Source organism: Schistocerca americana, chromosome 5, assembly GCF_021461395.2.
Source record: "Schistocerca americana isolate TAMUIC-IGC-003095 chromosome 5, iqSchAmer2.1, whole genome shotgun sequence".
NCBI classification, from domain to species: Eukaryota; Metazoa; Arthropoda; class Insecta; order Orthoptera; family Acrididae; genus Schistocerca; species Schistocerca americana.
This window is the reverse complement of record NC_060123.1, coordinates 64,778,603-64,796,893: the sequence shown is the minus strand read 5'-3', so window position 1 is coordinate 64,796,893 and position 18,291 is coordinate 64,778,603. Positions and strand designations below refer to the sequence as shown.

The 18,291-nt window shown below is 43.0% G+C and overlaps 1 protein-coding gene across 1 annotated transcript in view; it reads left to right on the top strand.

Annotated features, from left to right (window-relative positions):
* The window catches only part of LOC124615404 (RNA polymerase II subunit A C-terminal domain phosphatase), a 75,894-nt gene extending 59,945 nt beyond the window's left edge, over nucleotides 1–15,949 (top strand). The window contains exons 7-8 of the mRNA XM_047143255.1: nucleotides 10,762–11,314; nucleotides 15,016–15,949. Of these exons, the coding sequence (XP_046999211.1) occupies nucleotides 10,762–11,314; nucleotides 15,016–15,296 (834 nt within the window). The 3' untranslated portion in view covers nucleotides 15,297–15,949. The remainder of the gene's footprint in view (nucleotides 1–10,761; nucleotides 11,315–15,015) is intronic.
* Nucleotides 15,950–18,291: the final 2,342 nt, after the last annotated feature.

Genomic DNA, 18,291 nt, shown 5'->3' with positions numbered 1-18,291 from the left:
AAATAAATCACTGCATTTTCGGCGGAATTCCTTCTTAGATACTGATAAGAGCTGAGGTGATAGATCTTTTTGAATGGTCACAATGCAAGTGTGGGCGTGAAGGGGCCCCGCTTAATATTTACAAAAATAATTGAGTGTAGCCTTCAGTTTAGAATGGCATTTTCCCCCAGCACTCCACCCAGGGGGCTTGCCACTCTTTGGCGGGTTCGTGCTTGGCTACCACGGGGCCCCAGCCTTTACAGCATCTTTTCCCTTCTGTGCTGCATGTCTATCCTCTTGCTATTCTTTTTCTTCTTCCTTGGGGAGCATGTCCCGGGTGTTATTGCGAATGTTTCGCATTGTCTGTCGCTGACATAAGAACAGTCTCACCACTGTTTTCCCCTCCCTTTTCCTTTCCCTGTTTCCCTTCTCCTCTCATTCTTCCACGTTGGCTTTTGAGGTTCTTCCTTTTCTTCCTCCTCCCTGTAAGCTCCTGAAGGCCAACCCACACAACTGACACGTTATGGGTGACTGAATAACGCGTAATTCCCAGCCCCGGGTCGACAGGTACGGTTTGCACCTGTTACAGGCCAGGGCCAGGGAGGGGTGATTGCCTGAGCTGCAAGCTTCCCAAATTGCCAATTGGTTCCTCTGGCAGGTTGTGACCTGGCAGGTGACCAAGGCAGGTGCGCCCCCATGTGAAGGGAGCACGCAGTTCGAAGGAGCGCACCATCGGAGACACTGGCAATGATGGGGACTTTCACGCAGTGAGCCAATCATCTTCACAATCAATGTCTAGAAAACATAAACAGAATGAGGCTAACAATTCAAAGACCCTTCCAGCTGCACCACCGTTCCTCATGGTCTCACATACTGAAGGAGGTCAGTCCTTCGCCACGGTAAATCCAGTTATTATTCAGAAAGGTGTTGATGCAGTTGCTGGCACGGTGAAATCCTGCTCTCGTTTGTGGAATGGCACTTTGCTTTTGGAGACTACTTCTGATTCTCAAGCACAACTGCTTACTGCGTCGCTTCTCCATGGCTACCCTGTTCGTGTCGAGGCCCGTAGGACTTGAATTCTCCCCGTGGTGTTATTTACCCTAGGCTGCTTGACGATCTGACCAAGGCCAAAATCCAATCTTATCTGTCTGATGAGGGTGTCATTGCCGTCCATTATGTAATGAAAAAGGTAGAGTCCTCCTTAGTGCCCACGCGCACTCTTTTTCTCACCTTTGATAGAGTGGTGCTTCTGTCCAAGACCAAAGTAGGCTACAAAATTATCACAGTCCGACTGTACATTCCAAACCTAATGCGCTGCTCCCGGTATCATCATTTCAACCACACTAGAACGTCTTGTCGACATCCAGCCAAATGTGTAACCTGTGGTAGGGATGCGCACGAGGGCGACTGTCCGCCTCCTTCTCCCCGCAGTGGCTAGCACACTGGACTCGCATTCGGGAGGACGACGGTTCAATCCCGCGTCCGGCCATCCTGATTTGGGTTTTCCACGATTTCCCTAAATCGCTCCAAGCAAATGCCGTGATGGTTCCTTTGAAAGGGCACGGCCGACGTCCTTCTCCGTCCTTCCCTAATCTGATGAGACCGATGACCTTGCTGTCTGGTCTCCTTCCCTAAAAACAACCCAACCCTCCTTCTCCCCGCTGTCAACTGCAACAGTGGCCATGCCGCCTCCTCTCGGGATTGTCTCATGCATATTGATGAGCAGGCTGTCCAAGAGATCCAGGTAAAGGAAAAAGTGCCTTACCCAGTCGCTCGCAAGTTATTAGCTAGTTGCAAATTCTGCGTTCTCCTGTCTGGCACCTATAATTTGATTCTCGTTACCCCTCGCTCCGTGAAGGATATGGCCACGCAGACGTGCAACCTCAGCTTCAGCTCTAAGGTTGTGAAATCGCCCAGTATCGAGGTAGCATCGCCATCCCCACTTCCAGCTGTTTTTATTATTATTATTGTCGTATGCATCAATTACAGTAACACACATTAAGCAAAACAAAGAAATTTATATAAAATTGAACATGTGAAATTATATACAGTACACAAGTTTTAAAACGGCTCAGACTACACTAGGGTGTTGATGGACTTGATGCAGTGGAGTGCCTCGTGGGATGCTTGATGGAGCTTCTCAATGCCACCAGGAAAGCTTCTGATTAGACATTCATTCACAATGTGGCTCATTGTTTTGGTGTCACCACAGCCACACACACTGTCACTTGAAAAGCCCCATTTGTGCATGTTGCATTTGCTCCTACCCTCTTCAGTCCAATATCTGTTTAACTGCACTCACACCTTCCTTGGTTGGTGGATGCCTGGAACTGGAACTGTTGGAGTGTCTACAAGTTTGTGGTTTCGGGTACTTGTAGCTTGCCGCTCACGTTTCCACTCTGCGTCCTGGTCGAATCCTGTGGATAGCATTTGGGCTCCCATTTCATGTGCTGGTCTTCTAGATTTGAGGGATTTCCTGGGCAGTGATAGCACATCGTCATGAAGAGGGATCAAGTTGTTTTCAGAAACTTGCTGACGGAGTTTGTAAAGAGCAGCCTTTCGACGGAGGTCTGGTGGACAGATCTTTGAAAGCACTGGTAGCCAGCAAGTGGGTGTAGACCAGACTGTACCACTAATTACTCTCATAACTGAGTTCATTTGGACATCTACCTTCACTACGTGGGTGCTTCGGAGCCAAACTGGTGCATAGTATTCTGCTGCAGAGTATACCAGTGCAAGGGATGCTCCTCGGAGGACTGATGTGGTTGCTCCCCATGTACTGCCTGCCAGCTTCCTCACAAGGTTCACTCTGTTTGTTTCTTCTTGGCCAAGTTGGAAAGGTGTTTTTTGTATTACGGTATATTGATAATTTTTACTTATGGACTGTCTGACAGCAACTGAATAAAATGCAATTTTAGTGCCATACGCGTTTCGCCTTTATTTTCTGCAAGGCATCATCAGTGGCCTGGAATATGTACATATGTTTGCTATTTAATTTACATTTTTGTCACTGTACCTATAGGTTATAAACAGTTCTGGTGGTTGGTATTTCCTATTAAGTAGAAATGTTTTGAACTGTACTTACAGGTTGCGTGGACAATTTCTTACATATTTTCACCACAGACGCAATAAAAGAAATAACAGATATGCTCAGACTGACAACTGAACAAAACTACTTTCAGTTTGAGAAAGGATTATATCTACAAAGTGGTGGACTGCCCATGGGATCCCCAATATCAGGAACACTAGCAAACATTTTCATCAGTCATCTAGAAAATCAGATATTTGAAAAGATAACCACTAATGAAAGTTTCAAAATCATATATTGGTACAGATACGTGGATGACATTATTTGTCTGGTAGATGAGCCAAGTGAAAAAATAGATGAACTCCATTCGGAAATAAACATAGCTCATCAGAACATAAAATTCACACTTGAAAAAGAAAATCAAATAAATTTTCTTGGCATTACAATGAAAAAAGAAAATGGCAAACATACATTTAACATCTTTAGAAAACCAACAGCCACAGACACAATAATACATTCCACATCCAACCACCGCCACAGCCAGAAACTTGCAGCACTAAGACACAGGTTACATAGAGTAAATAGAATCCCACTCAACAAGAGAAACTATGAACAAAAAATGAGTACAATCATACAAATAGCTAGGAACAACGGGTATGACACACACGTGGTACACAGGCTCAATCAAAAAATAAAAACACAATTACAAAACAAACACAACATTTCCAGAATACAAGAGAACTCACAATCGGAAAACTTACAAACACACTCAACATACATACACAATGACAACACCACACAGAAAAGAACCAGATGGTACACCATGACCTACACACATAAACAAACACAGAGTTGCAAACATCCTAAAGAGACAGGGTTTCAAAATAGCATATAAGCCTGGGCAAACCCTCCAATCACACTTAAGCCAGCCAGCTACCAGGACGGACAAATTCCAACAATCAGGAATATATAAACTTGGAAACCGAGCGAGGTGGCGCAGTGGTTAGACACTGGACTCGCATTCGGGAGGACGACTGGAGCAAGAACAGAGCCCTGAGGTAATCAGTCATTGAGTACATGCCATCTGCTTTTCTCTTCTCCTTGATGTACTTTAAACCGCCTATTGCTTGACGTGTTACTTAAGAGGTTGCCTAGAGTTTTGCTAGGTATTGCTCTCAAAAATTTCAATAATAGGCCCTCGTGCCAGACCGTGTCATAAGCTGCTGACAGGTCAGTGAACCTTACTCCAGTTTTAAGTTTCTTTTGGTATCCTGATTGTATGTGAGTAGTCAAGGAGAGCACTTATTCACAGCAGCTTCTATAAGGTCTGAATCCAGCTTGTTCAAGTGGTATCGTAGCATTAATTTGATCATGGATTCGGTTTAGAATCATTCTTTCCAATAGGTTGTGAGCACAGCTAAGTAGAGATATTGGATGGAAGTGTTCTGCAGCTGTTCCCTCTTTCCCTGGCGTGTTACTGGTCCACTGTGCACCAAAAATTCAGGGTAAAACCCATCTACACCTGGAGCTTTTCTACTTTTCGTATCTTTAAGGTCTGTCTCTAGTTCAGTGACTGTAAATGGAAAAGGGAATTCCGGGTTATGTTGCAGAGATTTCTTGACTTCCGTAAGCCCTCTCTTTACTTGCCGAAGATTTGCTTTATCTGTAGGAACCTTGGAAACTCTCACTAAGTGACTGGTGATTGAGTCGCATGAGACCGTTGAGTTCTCTCTGTTGTGGGAAGGGTCTTCTCCAAGTTTGTGAATCAGCATCCGTGCTTTTCTACGGAAGTGTGTGAAATCGAGGTCCCTTGTTTCTTCATGCCATTTTTCTCTCCTTTGTTCGTTCAAAGAATTCATAAGGTTCGTAGCTGTTTCTTAGTCTCCACTTTCTTTGAATTGGTTAAACAGCTGGTTGATCTCTTCATTCCAGCCAGGTATGTATTCTTTCCGGCATCCTCTGGGTATGCTCTTTTTGGCAGTAGATATTACGATATTTAAAAACTTTGAGTATGATTTTGGAAGTGCAGGGACCTGTTTTATTGACTCATCCAGCAATTTAGAAAATTTATACCAATCTGCTTTTTGAAAGTTCCTGCGGGATACAGAGGCAGATCGCACTGGGGGAATGTGTAGCCCGTAGGAGATGAGAATGGGGCGATGTTGGCTTCCGCTACTACTCTCCGAAGGGTCCATAGTTGACAGGCAGAGGTCAGGTGTGCTCTCTGTACCCCACCTTCGAGACCTGAATGTGCCTTTTCCCTTTGCATCATAATGGAGCTTTAAGTTGTTTGCTTCCATCCATTCTGCCAGACTTCTACCATTTTCATCCTCTTCGGCATAGCCCCACTCATAACTATGGCTGTTAAAATCACCTACATATATTGCAGGATGTTCTAGCACTGGGAATTGTTTGCGCCAAGTGCTACTCGGTGGTTTGTAGATATTTGCTATTTTTATATTTCCGATCCGGATCACCGCTATCATCACGTTTTCTTTGTCTGATTTCTCCTTGAGAATAACTGAGACATCCTTTAAGTTTTTGCTGACGAAGCTGGCAACTCCATATTGAGGATGGTTAATTTGGGACACTAATTTATAGCCTGGGATGCGCCCTCGCTTCCACAGAGCATTGTCATCTTCAGTATGAGTCTCTTGCAGCACTAAGACGTCCGCCCTATTCTCTCTCGAAATTTTAGATAGTATTTTGCCCTTATTTCTGGACAGTCCCTCAACATTCAGTTGACATATTCTGAGCACGTTTCCAGGTCGGCTCTGAACAGTGCCATTTGTATAGGGTTTCATATTGTTGTTAATTTTGTATCGCTGTTGGAATTATTTTAAATCGCCGTCTTCGAAAGTTAGCCCAATTGGAAAGGACCAATTAGTTGCCCAGGGAGCACTGACAGTAATCAAGGCACATGAAGATGCATTTGAAGGCGAAAAAAGTAACTGCTCGCGTGTAGGTCTCTCACTTGCTTCCAGCTGTGCAAAAAGCCATCAAACTCTTGCCTCAAGGAGCGAACCACCAGCTACACAACCAGTAGGCCGGAAAGGACGGAAAGAATACTGCCGTGAAGACTTCCTATGCCCCTCGAGCCAAACAACACCTGAGTCTTCCTCTACTAACAGGAAAGGATCGCAGAAGTCCAACAAAGGCAAACGGTCTTCTCCTTCGCCGATGCGAAGATCCTCTTCGTTGCTGTTGCCACGTGATAGCCCGGCTGACCTCCGTGTTGCCGGTGCGCACCACCAATTGTTTTTCTGTATTGGTCTCCACAGACTGACAGCACAAGCTAGCTGGTGCGTCTGTGGACGCCATGGAGCAGAATCCTCTTGCTTCTGTGCCCTGTAGCAGCGATTCTTCACAGGCTATCACTCGGCAGCTGCTGAGATGACAGCCTTTCATCTCTTCCTCATCATGACTCTCCTCCAATGGAACGTTCATGGCATTCCTTCAGGAAACAAAATTGCCGCCCCACAACCTCTTTGAGCTTTCAAATTTCTTCTCAGCTCATTCTACCTCATGGGGGCGTCATGCTGCTCATATGGGATGATATTCATTGCCAACCCATCTACCTGACTACCCATCTTCAAGCTGTTGCCATTTGCCTTTTCCCTTCTCACATGACTTGTCCCTCTGTACCATTTATGTCACTCCGTCATTCGATGTCACATGTCACCAGGGCACACTTACATCAGCTTCTTGGGCAGTTACCCCCCCCCCCCCCTCCCCATTTCTACTACTTGGTGACTCATCCCCTTTGGGGTTCTCCCAGAACCTGTCAGAGAGGTGCCCTCTTGGGTGATCTTCTTAGTGAACTGAACCTCTTCTGCCTTAACAGTGGAGCACCCTCATTCCTTTCCGACTCCTCGCACACCTATTCTCATTTGGACCTATCCTTCTGCACTGCCCAGCTTGCCCATTGTCCCTAGTGGTCTGTTCTTTGCGACACCTCTTTGAGCGACCATTTCCCATGTGCTATCTGTTTCTGACTCCTACCCCCACCTGCGTGCACACCCAAATGGCAGCTTACTAAAGTTGACTGGAAGCTTTACTCCTCCCTGGCGACCTTCGAAGAACAGTATTTTCCCAGTTGTAATGACCAGGTGGACTATCTCACAAACGTTATACTTACTGCTGCAGAACATTCCATTCCTCGCACTTCCTCTTTCCTGGGGCATGTCCCAGTCCCTTGGTGGACTGAGGCATGCTGCAACGCAATTTGCGCATGGAGACGTGCTCTCCGCATTTTTAACCGTCATCGTACCCTGCCTAACTGCATTCGTTATAAACAGATGCGTGCAACGTGTCGTCGCGTTCTTCAGGATAGCAAAAAAGCTAGCTGGATTTCATTCACTAGTTCTTTTAACAGTTCCACCCCTTCCTCTGTAGTGTGAGCCAACTTCCGACAGCTCTCTGGGACTAAGATCCATTCGCCAATTTCCATATTGAAAGTAGCAAACAATGTTATCATGGACGCTATTGCTGTCTCCAACACTGTGGGCCACCATTCTGCGGAAATTTTGAGCTATTCCCTCTATCACCCTGCCTTCCTCCATCGGAAAGGAGCGGAGGAGGCTCAGTGGTATCATTCTCTTCTCCCAATCGTGAGTGCTACAATGCCACCTTTACTATGAGGGAGCTAGATCAGGCTCTTAGTTCATCCCGATCCTCCACCCAGGGGCTGGACACTGTCCATATTCAGATGTTGTAGCGTCTTTCTCTTGTGGGCAAGCATTTTCTGCTTAACACGTACAACTGCATCTGGGGAGAGGGTACATTTCCTGCACATTGGCGTGAAGCCACCGTCATACCTATACCTAAATCCGGTAAGGACAGAAATCTTCCTACTAGCTACCACACCATCTCTCTCACCAGCTGCGTTTGCAAGGTGATGAAATGTATGATTCATGCCTGGGTGGTATGGTGGCTCGAGTCTTGCAATTTACTAACGACTGCACCATGTGGACTTCAAGCATGGCATTCTGCAGTTGACCATCTTCTTACTTTGTCCACCCATGTCAGGAATGGTTTTCTGGGGAAACCCCAGACTGTGGCTGTGTTTTTCGATTTGGAGAAGGCCTACAACACCTGCTGGAGAACTGGTATCCTCTGTACTCTTTACATGTGGAGCTTCCGTGACTGCCTACCCTGTTTCCTTCAGGAATTTGTAAAAGACGAGATTTTCAAGGTGCGTGTGGGGTCTGTCTTGTCAGACACCTTTAGCCAGGAGAACGGTGTGCCTCAGAGTTCCATCCTGAGCATTGTCCTCTTTGCTATCGCCATTAACCCTATAATGGCTTATCTCCCTCCTGGCATCTCCAGCTCTCTTTTTGTAGACGATTTTGCCATCTATTGCAGTTCTCCACGGACCTGTCTCACTGAGCGGCATCTTCAGCGCTGTCTTGATCATCTTTACTCCTGCAGCATCGACAGTGGCTTTCGTTTTTACATTGACAAAACTGTCTATATGAATTTCTGGTGGCACAAATGGTTTCTCTCTCCATCTTTATGTATTGGGCCTGTTGCCCTTCCGTTAGTTGAAGCTGTAAAATTCCTGGGGCTCATGCTCGATAGGAAACTCTCTTGGTCCTCCCATGTGTTCTACCTTGCAGCCCGCTGTACGCAGTCCCTCAAATTCCTACGTGACCTCAATCGTATTTTCTGGGGTGCCAATCAAACCACCCTCCTCACTTTGTACTGGTCTCTTGTCCGTTCAAAACCCGACTATGGGCGCCTGTTTATGCGCCTGCACCTCCCATCCCTCCTAGGCCATCTCAACACTATCCACCATCGTGGCATCCGTTTGGCCCCTGGCACCTTTTACTCTATCCTGGTTGAGAGTTTGTATGCTGAAGCTGCTGACCTACCACTGTCCTATCGCCGTGACTTTCTCCTCAGCAGGTATGCATGCCGTTTGTCTGCCATGCGTGGCCACCCATCCTATGCCTCCTTCTTCGGTGATTCCTTTGATCGCCAGTATGGGGTGCGTCCCACTTCTGTGTTACCTTCTGGAGTCCGCTTTCAGTACTTGCTCCGGCTGCTTAACTTCACACTACCTGCAACTTTCCCGATGGGTGTGAACCCTTCACCACCTTGGCTTTGTGAAGTGGCCCGTGTTAACCTTGACCTTCGCTTCCTAAGGACACTACTCTTGCCTCGCTCTATCACCTTCAATTTCAGTCTGTCACCTCCAGTTTCACAAACTTCGCATGGATCTCCATGATAGTACCTTTGTATACGCTGATGGCTCTCGGACTGATCTTGGTGTCAGGCATGCCTTCGTGATTGACACCCATGTCTTTTGATATCTGTGCTGTACACTGCCTATTCCTTAGTACAATGGGTCCAGGAAAACAGTCACTTGCTCATTCTTGGTGGAGCCACTGTGCTGTTTATGTGGGTTCCTGGTCATGTCGGTCTACCAGGAAACGAGGCTGCTGATGCTGCTGCCAAGGCTGGAGTCCTTGAACCTCAGCACACTAGTTACTATATTCTCTCTGACTATCTCTATGTTGCCGTCTGTCTGGAGGTGGTGACCCTTTGGCATCACCAATGGTCCTCCCTTCACAGGAATATGCTCCGGCTTATTAGGCCTCTCCCAGCAGCTTGGATGACATCCTCTTGGCCCTCCTGCCAGGAGATCATTTTAACTAGGTTGCGTATTGGGCACTGCGTTTTTAGCCATCGTCATTTGATAAGTGGTGCTCCCCCACAACTTTGTACACATTGTGCCCAAGTTTTAACTATCTGCCACTTCCTGATGGAATGCCCATTTTTTAACCGTCTACGTTCCTGCTTGAGTTTGCCTTCTGAGTTATCGGCCATCTTAGCAAATGAAGCGCGGGCTGTCAACCACGATTTACTTTTTAACCGACAAAGCAATATGGCAAAGGCCATTTAATATTTAGTTTTGGGCCTCCTTTTCTGTATGGTGTCTTTTGTTGCACCTTCTCCACGTCCCTGTTTTTAGCTGTCTTCTCTTATATCAATTGGGGCTGATATATTGTCATTTTTTAACTCCTCTCTGTCATTGTGTTCTATATTTTTGACTTGGGTGTGTATGACCCCAGTTGTTTTTGCAGCCTAAAGTAAAACAAAACCAAACCCTCCGGCACTTGGCCTGTCCGCAGTCCCCACCACAACCACTCTCCGCAAGCATGCCCTACCATCCGCGCACACGATATTCTGCGCACACTATACTGGGGTTCCCACTCAACCTTCGGCAATGCCATCCAGAAACACACCACCCCACCCCTCCACCCAATGCATCATGCGGTCTATAGTGGGTGAAGGAGTGCTGAGTAATCATAGTATAATGGAGGCAGGATGTAGCGAAGAAACTCATTCTTCAGATATTACCTGAAGATGATGGCAAGGTAAGCTGTCAGAATATCATGTTACAAAGAAGACTGCATCTGGATGGAAATCCGAGAACAGTACATACATCTGTGTATGACGTTTGTTACTTATCATAAAAAGCCTCAATGTGGATTAACCATTCACTCTTTTTGAATACTTTGTAGAAATGTTAATTTTCATACCCTGGTGTGCTGCAACACTAATACACTGAAACAGTTGTGTAATTCAGTGTAACAGGGCTTTTGTTAAAACATGAGTGCTTGACATCAGTGTATCTGTTACAGTAATTATAGAGGGATTCCTGCAGTTGTCATTATGTACACATATTACAGGCTTATGTGTCTACTAAGAGTCTCTCCAATAAGTGTAATTCTCCCATCATTTTGTAGGTAGCAGTACAATTGGGCGCTGTGGTAACACCCGACCTGACAGATTACACTACGCACTTGGTTGCTGTTCGCCCAGGCACTGCAAAGGTGAATGCAGTGCAGAGGAGGCACGATAATATTCTCCTCGTCACTCCCGACTGGCTCTGGGCGTGTGCAGAACGCTGGGAACATGTCGAGGAGCGTCTCTTCCCGCTGGGCCGCGGCACCTCTGCTCGTCGTCATCCACCGGCTCACTGTGCTTCACCTACTCGTGTTCCTCCGAGTTATGTGTTAACTCCAGATGATTCCTCAGGACAACAGAAGAGCACGTCTGGTGACAGTGTCTTGGAAATTATCAATCCCTTGATGTCTTTTTCATCTGAGGATATTGCGAGTATGGACCGCGAAGTGGAAGATATCTTCAATGAATCGGAGAGTGAAAGTGACTCTGAAGGTGAAAGTAAGGCAGACACTGATGAAGATGATAAAAATGATGACAGTATTCTGGGTGGTAGTCCTCCCAAGATCAGGCATGAGGATGACAGCAGCAGCAGTAGTTCGGGGTCACTTACAGGTAATATTTTTGATTGAAGACCAGGGCCATGTCTGTGGCCTGTGTAACTTAGTTCATACGATTTTTTAGTGTAAAATGATTTGTAATCTAATTGCTTTAAGCATGCAACCTTCCCAGCAATACCATTCTTTGTAGCATTAAATGAGAAATTAATGTTATCAGAATAGTAATGACACTAACACATACCTAATTTGATATCTTCTGTTACTTGATTTTCCGATACTAATACAAATGATAGAAATGGAAAAGAGACCCCTTCTGTGTAGAAGGGAACCATACAAACAGCAAAATAATTTACATGGATAAAAATCAATAGCAACATCACTGAGTAAGTGGTTATACTACAATTGCAAGCATACCATCTCTAATGCAGTAAACAAGACAAATGTATTTCAGAAACCTAGACTGTAAGAATAGTTTGACAGTCCTGTCACATTGGACACCAGAAAGATTCTAATCCTTTAGTTCTGTCTCCAACACTTGAAAACTGACAATAACGGTTGGTGTGTTATTTTAAACATATCTCCAAAAACTTGGGAAAGGTAGGAAATTCAACTATGTTGAAGAGTCATTTCATACTGATACAAAGCAAACTCCCATCCTAGTTGCTTGTTTGTTTGTTTACTCATAGGATAAAACAGCTATTAAAGAAATTCAAAAGAACAATATGGAGGTTTTGATCATGGACATTTAGCTGGTTGAGTGTTGAAGATGTTTTTTTCTTTTGAAGTTTTTCCGGATGTTTCTGTGGAGGATATTCTTTGACCAGGTGTTCTGTATTCTTTTCATGAGCTCAACAGACACAAAGACAGTTAGGAAAGTTGCGGCGTTGTTATTTGTCTGTTAGGATATTGTGTACAAATCATACTTAGTCGATTGAGTCTGGCCCACATCTCTCGTATCAGATTGAGCCTCCATAGTTTTAACTGAAGGATCTGTGATACCTTTATGATTAATTATGCCTCGCATAAGTGCTTCTAACCGATGCTACTTTGGAATGTTGTGACATTTTAAATCCAAGCTTATGTCACGAGGGACTAAGTGCCAACTTTACAAAATGATGATACGCCCAGTACTTACTTATGGCTCAGAAACATGGACAATTACGAAGCAGGTTGAAAACAAGCTGAGATCACATGAAAGAAGTATATTGAGGAGGATTTTTGGACCTGTATATGAAAATGGGACCTGGAGAAGGTGAAGAAATTATGAACTTTGACTGTTGTAAGGAGGAGGATGTGGTAAAGTTCATAAAGCTGTGTAGACTGAGATGGGCTGGACATGTAATGCGACTCGATGAGACAGATCCCACAGGGAAAGCCTGCTGCAGTGAACCTGGAGGAAGAAGAGCAAGAGGATGACCTAGGTTGAGATGGAGCGACGAGCTTGAAGAGGACGCTGCCAGAGTTGGTTGCCATAACTGGAGGTGCATGGCGAAGTCCAGAGAGGAATGACAGAACATTATTGAGGTGGCCAAGTCCCATCCTGGGATGTAGTGCCAATGGAAGAAGAAGAAGAAGGCTACAGATCAGGCACATTTGTTGACCAAGACGTCAGTGGGAGTTGACTGTAATGCCCCTCAAACTACAGTAGCATGATACTGACCTTGCGGCACGGACAGTTATCCTGCTGGAAGATGTTGCCACCATATGGGGAGATTTCAAGCATGAAGCAATGCAGATGATCTGCAGTAATGTTCACATAGTTGACTCCTGTCATGATTCATTCGATTACTGCCACAGATCTCATGAAAGCCCAACTCACTGAGTCCCATAGCATAACTCTGCCCTCACTGGCCTGCATCTGGGGCACAGTTTATATCCAAGCAGCCATTCGCCTGGGTGACGCTGTGTGAGTGTCCAACCATCGACCTGGTGCAACAAGAAATGCGTTTCGTTCGACAGATGACACGTTTCTATTGATTCACAGTGAAACCCAGTGACACTGTGCCCACCGCAATCATAACTGACAATGTCATTGGGTCAACAGAGGAACACACAAGTAAGGGTTTTAAGTTTTCATTGTGTTCTTTCACCTCTGACTAACTTCAGAGTGAGAGTTTGTGTGTGTGTGTGTGTGTGGGGGGGCATCTGTCTCTTTCTTTCTTCTTGTTTTGATGGCTGGATGTATGTGAAATTTCTCAGATTGTGTTCTCACATGAAGTTCTGTTCTTTTTGACAACTGTTTAATGTAGTACCAATTTTTGGTAATGCCATCCATGCCTTTTTCCTTAGGTGAGAAACTAGTTCTTTCTGTTTCTCATTTTTGTCTATGTTTAATTCTATTAGTATAATGGAAGGAAACATTCCACGTGGGAAAAATTATATATAAATACAAAGATGAGGTGACTTACCGAACAAAAACGCTGGCAGGTCGATAGACACACAAACAAACACAAACATACACACAAAATTCAAGCTTTCGCAACAAATTGTTGCCTCATCAGGAAAGAGGGAAGGAGAGGGGAAGACGAAAGGAAGTGGGTTTTAAAGGAGAGGGTAAGGAGTCATTCCAATCCCGGGAGCGGAAAGTCTTTCCGCTCCCGGGATTGGAATGACTCCTTACCCTCTCCTTTAAAACCCACTTCCTTTCGTCTTCCCCTCTCCTTCCCTCTTTCCTGATGAGGCAACAATTTGTTGCGAAAGCTTGAATTTTGTGTGTATGTTTGTGTTTGTTTGTGTGTCTATCGACCTGCCAGCGTTTTTGTTCGGTAAGTCACCTCATCTTTGTATTTATATATAATTTAATTCTATTAGGGTTCTTTTAGCTGTTAGTAGATCACCAGATGTTTGATACTCTTCATTTATCACTTGGGTAGATTTATTGTAGCATGTGTCTTAATGTTGGAATGATTTTCGGTTGATGCCGTGTTGGATGATGCTGACTGTTTGGGAAATTAAAACCTTTCTTGAATGAATGGTCCAGAGGGACAACAAGGATGTTTGTGGAAAAGAAAACCAGTTAAAAATTTATAACAATTTGCCATTAGGCAGACGGAAATGTTTTGGTTTCTGTATCAAAATTGCGACATAGATTTTATCATTCACTCCATGTTGTCATTCTATCTCCACAAGATGAATGCTGGCTATTAATCCCCTAACTAGATGAAATAAGTCAGAAGTGATGGCACAGATATGTCAGGTGGTTTGTATATTGATTGGTTGCTAAGCCATTTAGTTCAGCTGTCAGTAGTTCTTTATTGCCTACTTCTCGGAAAGTTAACTTTTTGATACCTTGAAGACTCATTATTTCCAAGAAGCATCTGCACATATTTGTATAAAATTTATTGATAAACATTATGTTCGAAATTTACACTCATTAACTGATACATGCAAACCACAGCACTTTCAGAGCAAAGCAGCAGCAAGTTTCAGATTCAGAGTCTGCCTCATACAGTTCAACAAAGGGAATTTGTCAAAGGATATATGTAAATTATTCACAGACTATAATGTTGATATCATGATTCTACAAAAATATGTGTAACTGAAAACATACTTGACACCTGAGAAAATATTACAGAATACAATAAAGCTTATGTTACCCATCCATCAAAAAGTAAGCAATCTTTGTGGCATCACTGTGCAGAGTCTAAAACTTTTCACCTTGTGATTGTAAAATTATTGCTGGTAATTATATAATATTACTAATGTGGCAGTAGTATATCATCAGATTCTTAACAGTAGTAATTTTTTTATTTGCAGCGGAAAGTCCGCATGGCTGGAAACACCATGAAGAATTTAAGAGAGAGAAAAGACGAGCGAAGGAGGCATTTGAAGATGATGAAGATCTCCTAGAGGATTCACCATGTGCCAAATTCAGACGTGGGGAAAAGGTGCCAAGTGATCTGGATGTCGATAGTCCAGAAGATGAAGAGAGTGCAAGTAATGATGGAAGTGATGAGCCTCCCGATGAAGTAGATGATGGGGAATGGAATATGATGGGCGCTGCTCTTGAAAGGGAATTCCTCTCGGGCAGTGACTAACTTATGTTACGGTGTGCCTTGGTGGAAGTTCCTGCTGTTGGTACATACTGCCACATATAGTTACATTCTTTATTTGGGTGTCAAACTAGCATACAGTAGTACCCTGTTCTAGAATTGTGACTATAGACCCAAAAATTCATCTTTGCTATGCATTGATGAATAGTTAAAGGCTGAAGTTTGAAAGTTACCCCAGTGAAAGATTTCTCATGTTAGGAAAAGAACTAATAATTTGTAAAGACATTACAGCAAGTTTCAATGAATTTTAGCTTGTGCTCATGTATCAAGAACAGTGTGGGCATTCTCTCTCTCTCTCTCTCTCTCTCTCTCTCTCTCTCTCTCTCTCTCTCTCTCTCTCTCTTTCTCATTCCTTTTTCTCTTTTTCTGGGTGTGTGCACGTGGGAGAGAGGGGGGTCACTCTCTAAAGGTATGAAACCATGAGGTTTCCCTGTTGTGGCAGGTGTCTTTAGAATTTGCTTAATGATTAGCAACAGGGATATGACCGCACTGCAGAGCTGCTTGCATGGACACACATTCATTTCAATGAGCACTTTTTCTGTAATCATTTGTAAAGATTGTACAAATAATTTATTGTGCTAGTCATGAAAGTTTGTGAAAGTACATGTACATTAAACATACATATTTTTCTAAGGTAATTTTAGGATTATTACAACACTCATTTTTAATGTGTGGCTCAGTATGAGGACAAGAGAGAGGTGCAAAATATCTTAACGTTTTAAAACGCTGTATAACATTAATATTTGGATTCACAGCACATTTTGATATTGTGGAAAACCTTACAGACTTCAGTCTGACTTAAATATATGCAAAACTGCCCAAGGAGTCTTTCCGTGCTGAAGTGTTCATCAGTAATTTGTTTTTTAATGTGAACTGCATTTATTAGTAAATGAATGCTGCAAAACAACAATATTGTTTTCCTTCCTTCTCAGTAGCAATAAAGTAAGAAAAGTTACTAACCATAAATGTGTAGTGACAAGTGTAAAAATCTGAAATATTTTGTGTGCTGAACTGATTGTTTCCTACTTGTGTTCAGTTGCTGACTTCCTCAGAAGAGTGCGAAAATGGATTAAATTAAATAGAGTCTCTAAATATTTGAGCATCTAACAATATTAGTTTCAATATGACATCATTACCATAGCAATAATTGTTTTTCAACATCACAGCTACACTATTTCTACACTGTAAAGGAGAAACTTGGGATTTCAGTTCAGGAATTTCATCCATAAATATTTCACAAAGTTGTCTGTGTGTTGCTATACCTTCAAAATTAAATTGAAAATGGAACTTCAGAATTTTCACCTAAGTTTCTTATGGTAAATGAAAGTTTTAATTTTATTGTCCACGCATTATTATTTGCAGTAAAATAGTTACTAATTTGGTGAATAAATTTATTTGCTTTTTTATGTTTTAATGAACTGCACTTAACCTAATGTATAAAGAAATTCTATGGGTTTATACAGTACATAGACAGTTCAAATATTTCATTAATAAGTCAGGTACCAAAATGAGCTTTTCAACATGTGATTAATTCACAGTATGGTGAGTACGTAAATGTATGACATCTGTAGAAAATTTGACTTTTTTGTAAGAGAGAGGACATTCAGTGACAGTCCAGAGCCCTTTACAAGTGGCAGACAGTAACATAACAATTGCAGATGTTAACATTGAATTCTTTTACTGAAACAATCAGGAAAAAAGAATTTAAGGAAGGCTTTGAAGACGTGGTGAAAGGAATAGACAGCATACATACTTACTGAAGAATATAGCAGAAGGATAATCAGAGGAAAAATGAAGGTGATGAAGAGTAGCTGAAAGGAGGATAATGACATACTTAAAATCAACATTGGGAATGACAAAGTAGTGGAAGAAGTGAAAGATTATACAAGGTTTTTCAAACAAGTAGATAAGCAAAGATGAAGAAAACTCTTTTTTAATAAAGGGGCAATACTGGTATCAGATATTGGTATGGAACAGAAGTAGTAGTTCCCGAAAGTGTAAGCCTAGAGCACAGCATTGTATGGAAGTGAATCTACATTTACATCTCTACTCTGTGAAGCGCGTGCCAGAGTGTACGTCCCATCCTTCCAGTTATTAGGCTTTTCCTGTTCCATTCGCATATAGAGTGCAGGAAGAATGATTGTTTAAATGCCTCTGTGCATGCTGTAATTAATCTCTCTCTATGGGAGAAATATGTAGGGATTTCTGATATAATCCGAGAGTCAAAATTGGTTCTTGAAACTTTGTTAGTAGACTTTCTTGAGATAGTTTCCATCTGTTTTTACAGTTCGCCAGTGCAATTCTTTCAACATCTCTATGACACTTTACCATGGGTCAGACAAACCTGTAACAATTTGTGCTGCCTTCTCTTTATATGTTCAATGTCCCCTGTTAGTCCTATTTGGCATAAGTCCCACACACTTAAGCACTATTCTAAGATGGGTTGCATAGGTAATTTGTAAGCAATCTCCTTTGTAGACTGATTGCAGTTTGCTAGTATTCTACCAGTAAACCAGAGACTGTTACCTGCTTTACCCCAAATGAGCCTATGTTGTTGTTCCATTTCATGTCCCTACTAGGTGTTACACCTAGGTATTTGTATGAGTTTACTGATTCAAGCTGTTACTGACTCATATCATATTCATAGGCTTCTATGTTTTTTCGTTTTGTAAAGTGCGCAGTTTTACATTTCTGAACTTTTAAAGCAAGTTGCCAATCTTTATACCACCTTGAAATCTTATCAAGTCTGACTGATCATTTGTATATATTTGTTCATACTGTACTCCATTGTAAATAACTGCATCATCTCCAAAAAGTCTGTAGTTCAACAATATAATGAAAAGGATACTCACTGTATAGCGGAGATGCTGAGTCGCAGAAAGGCACAACAAAAAAGACTATTGGAAAGTTAGCTTTCAGCCAACATTTGTCAAAATTAGACAAAAAACACACACACAGATGCAACTTACACACACATGAC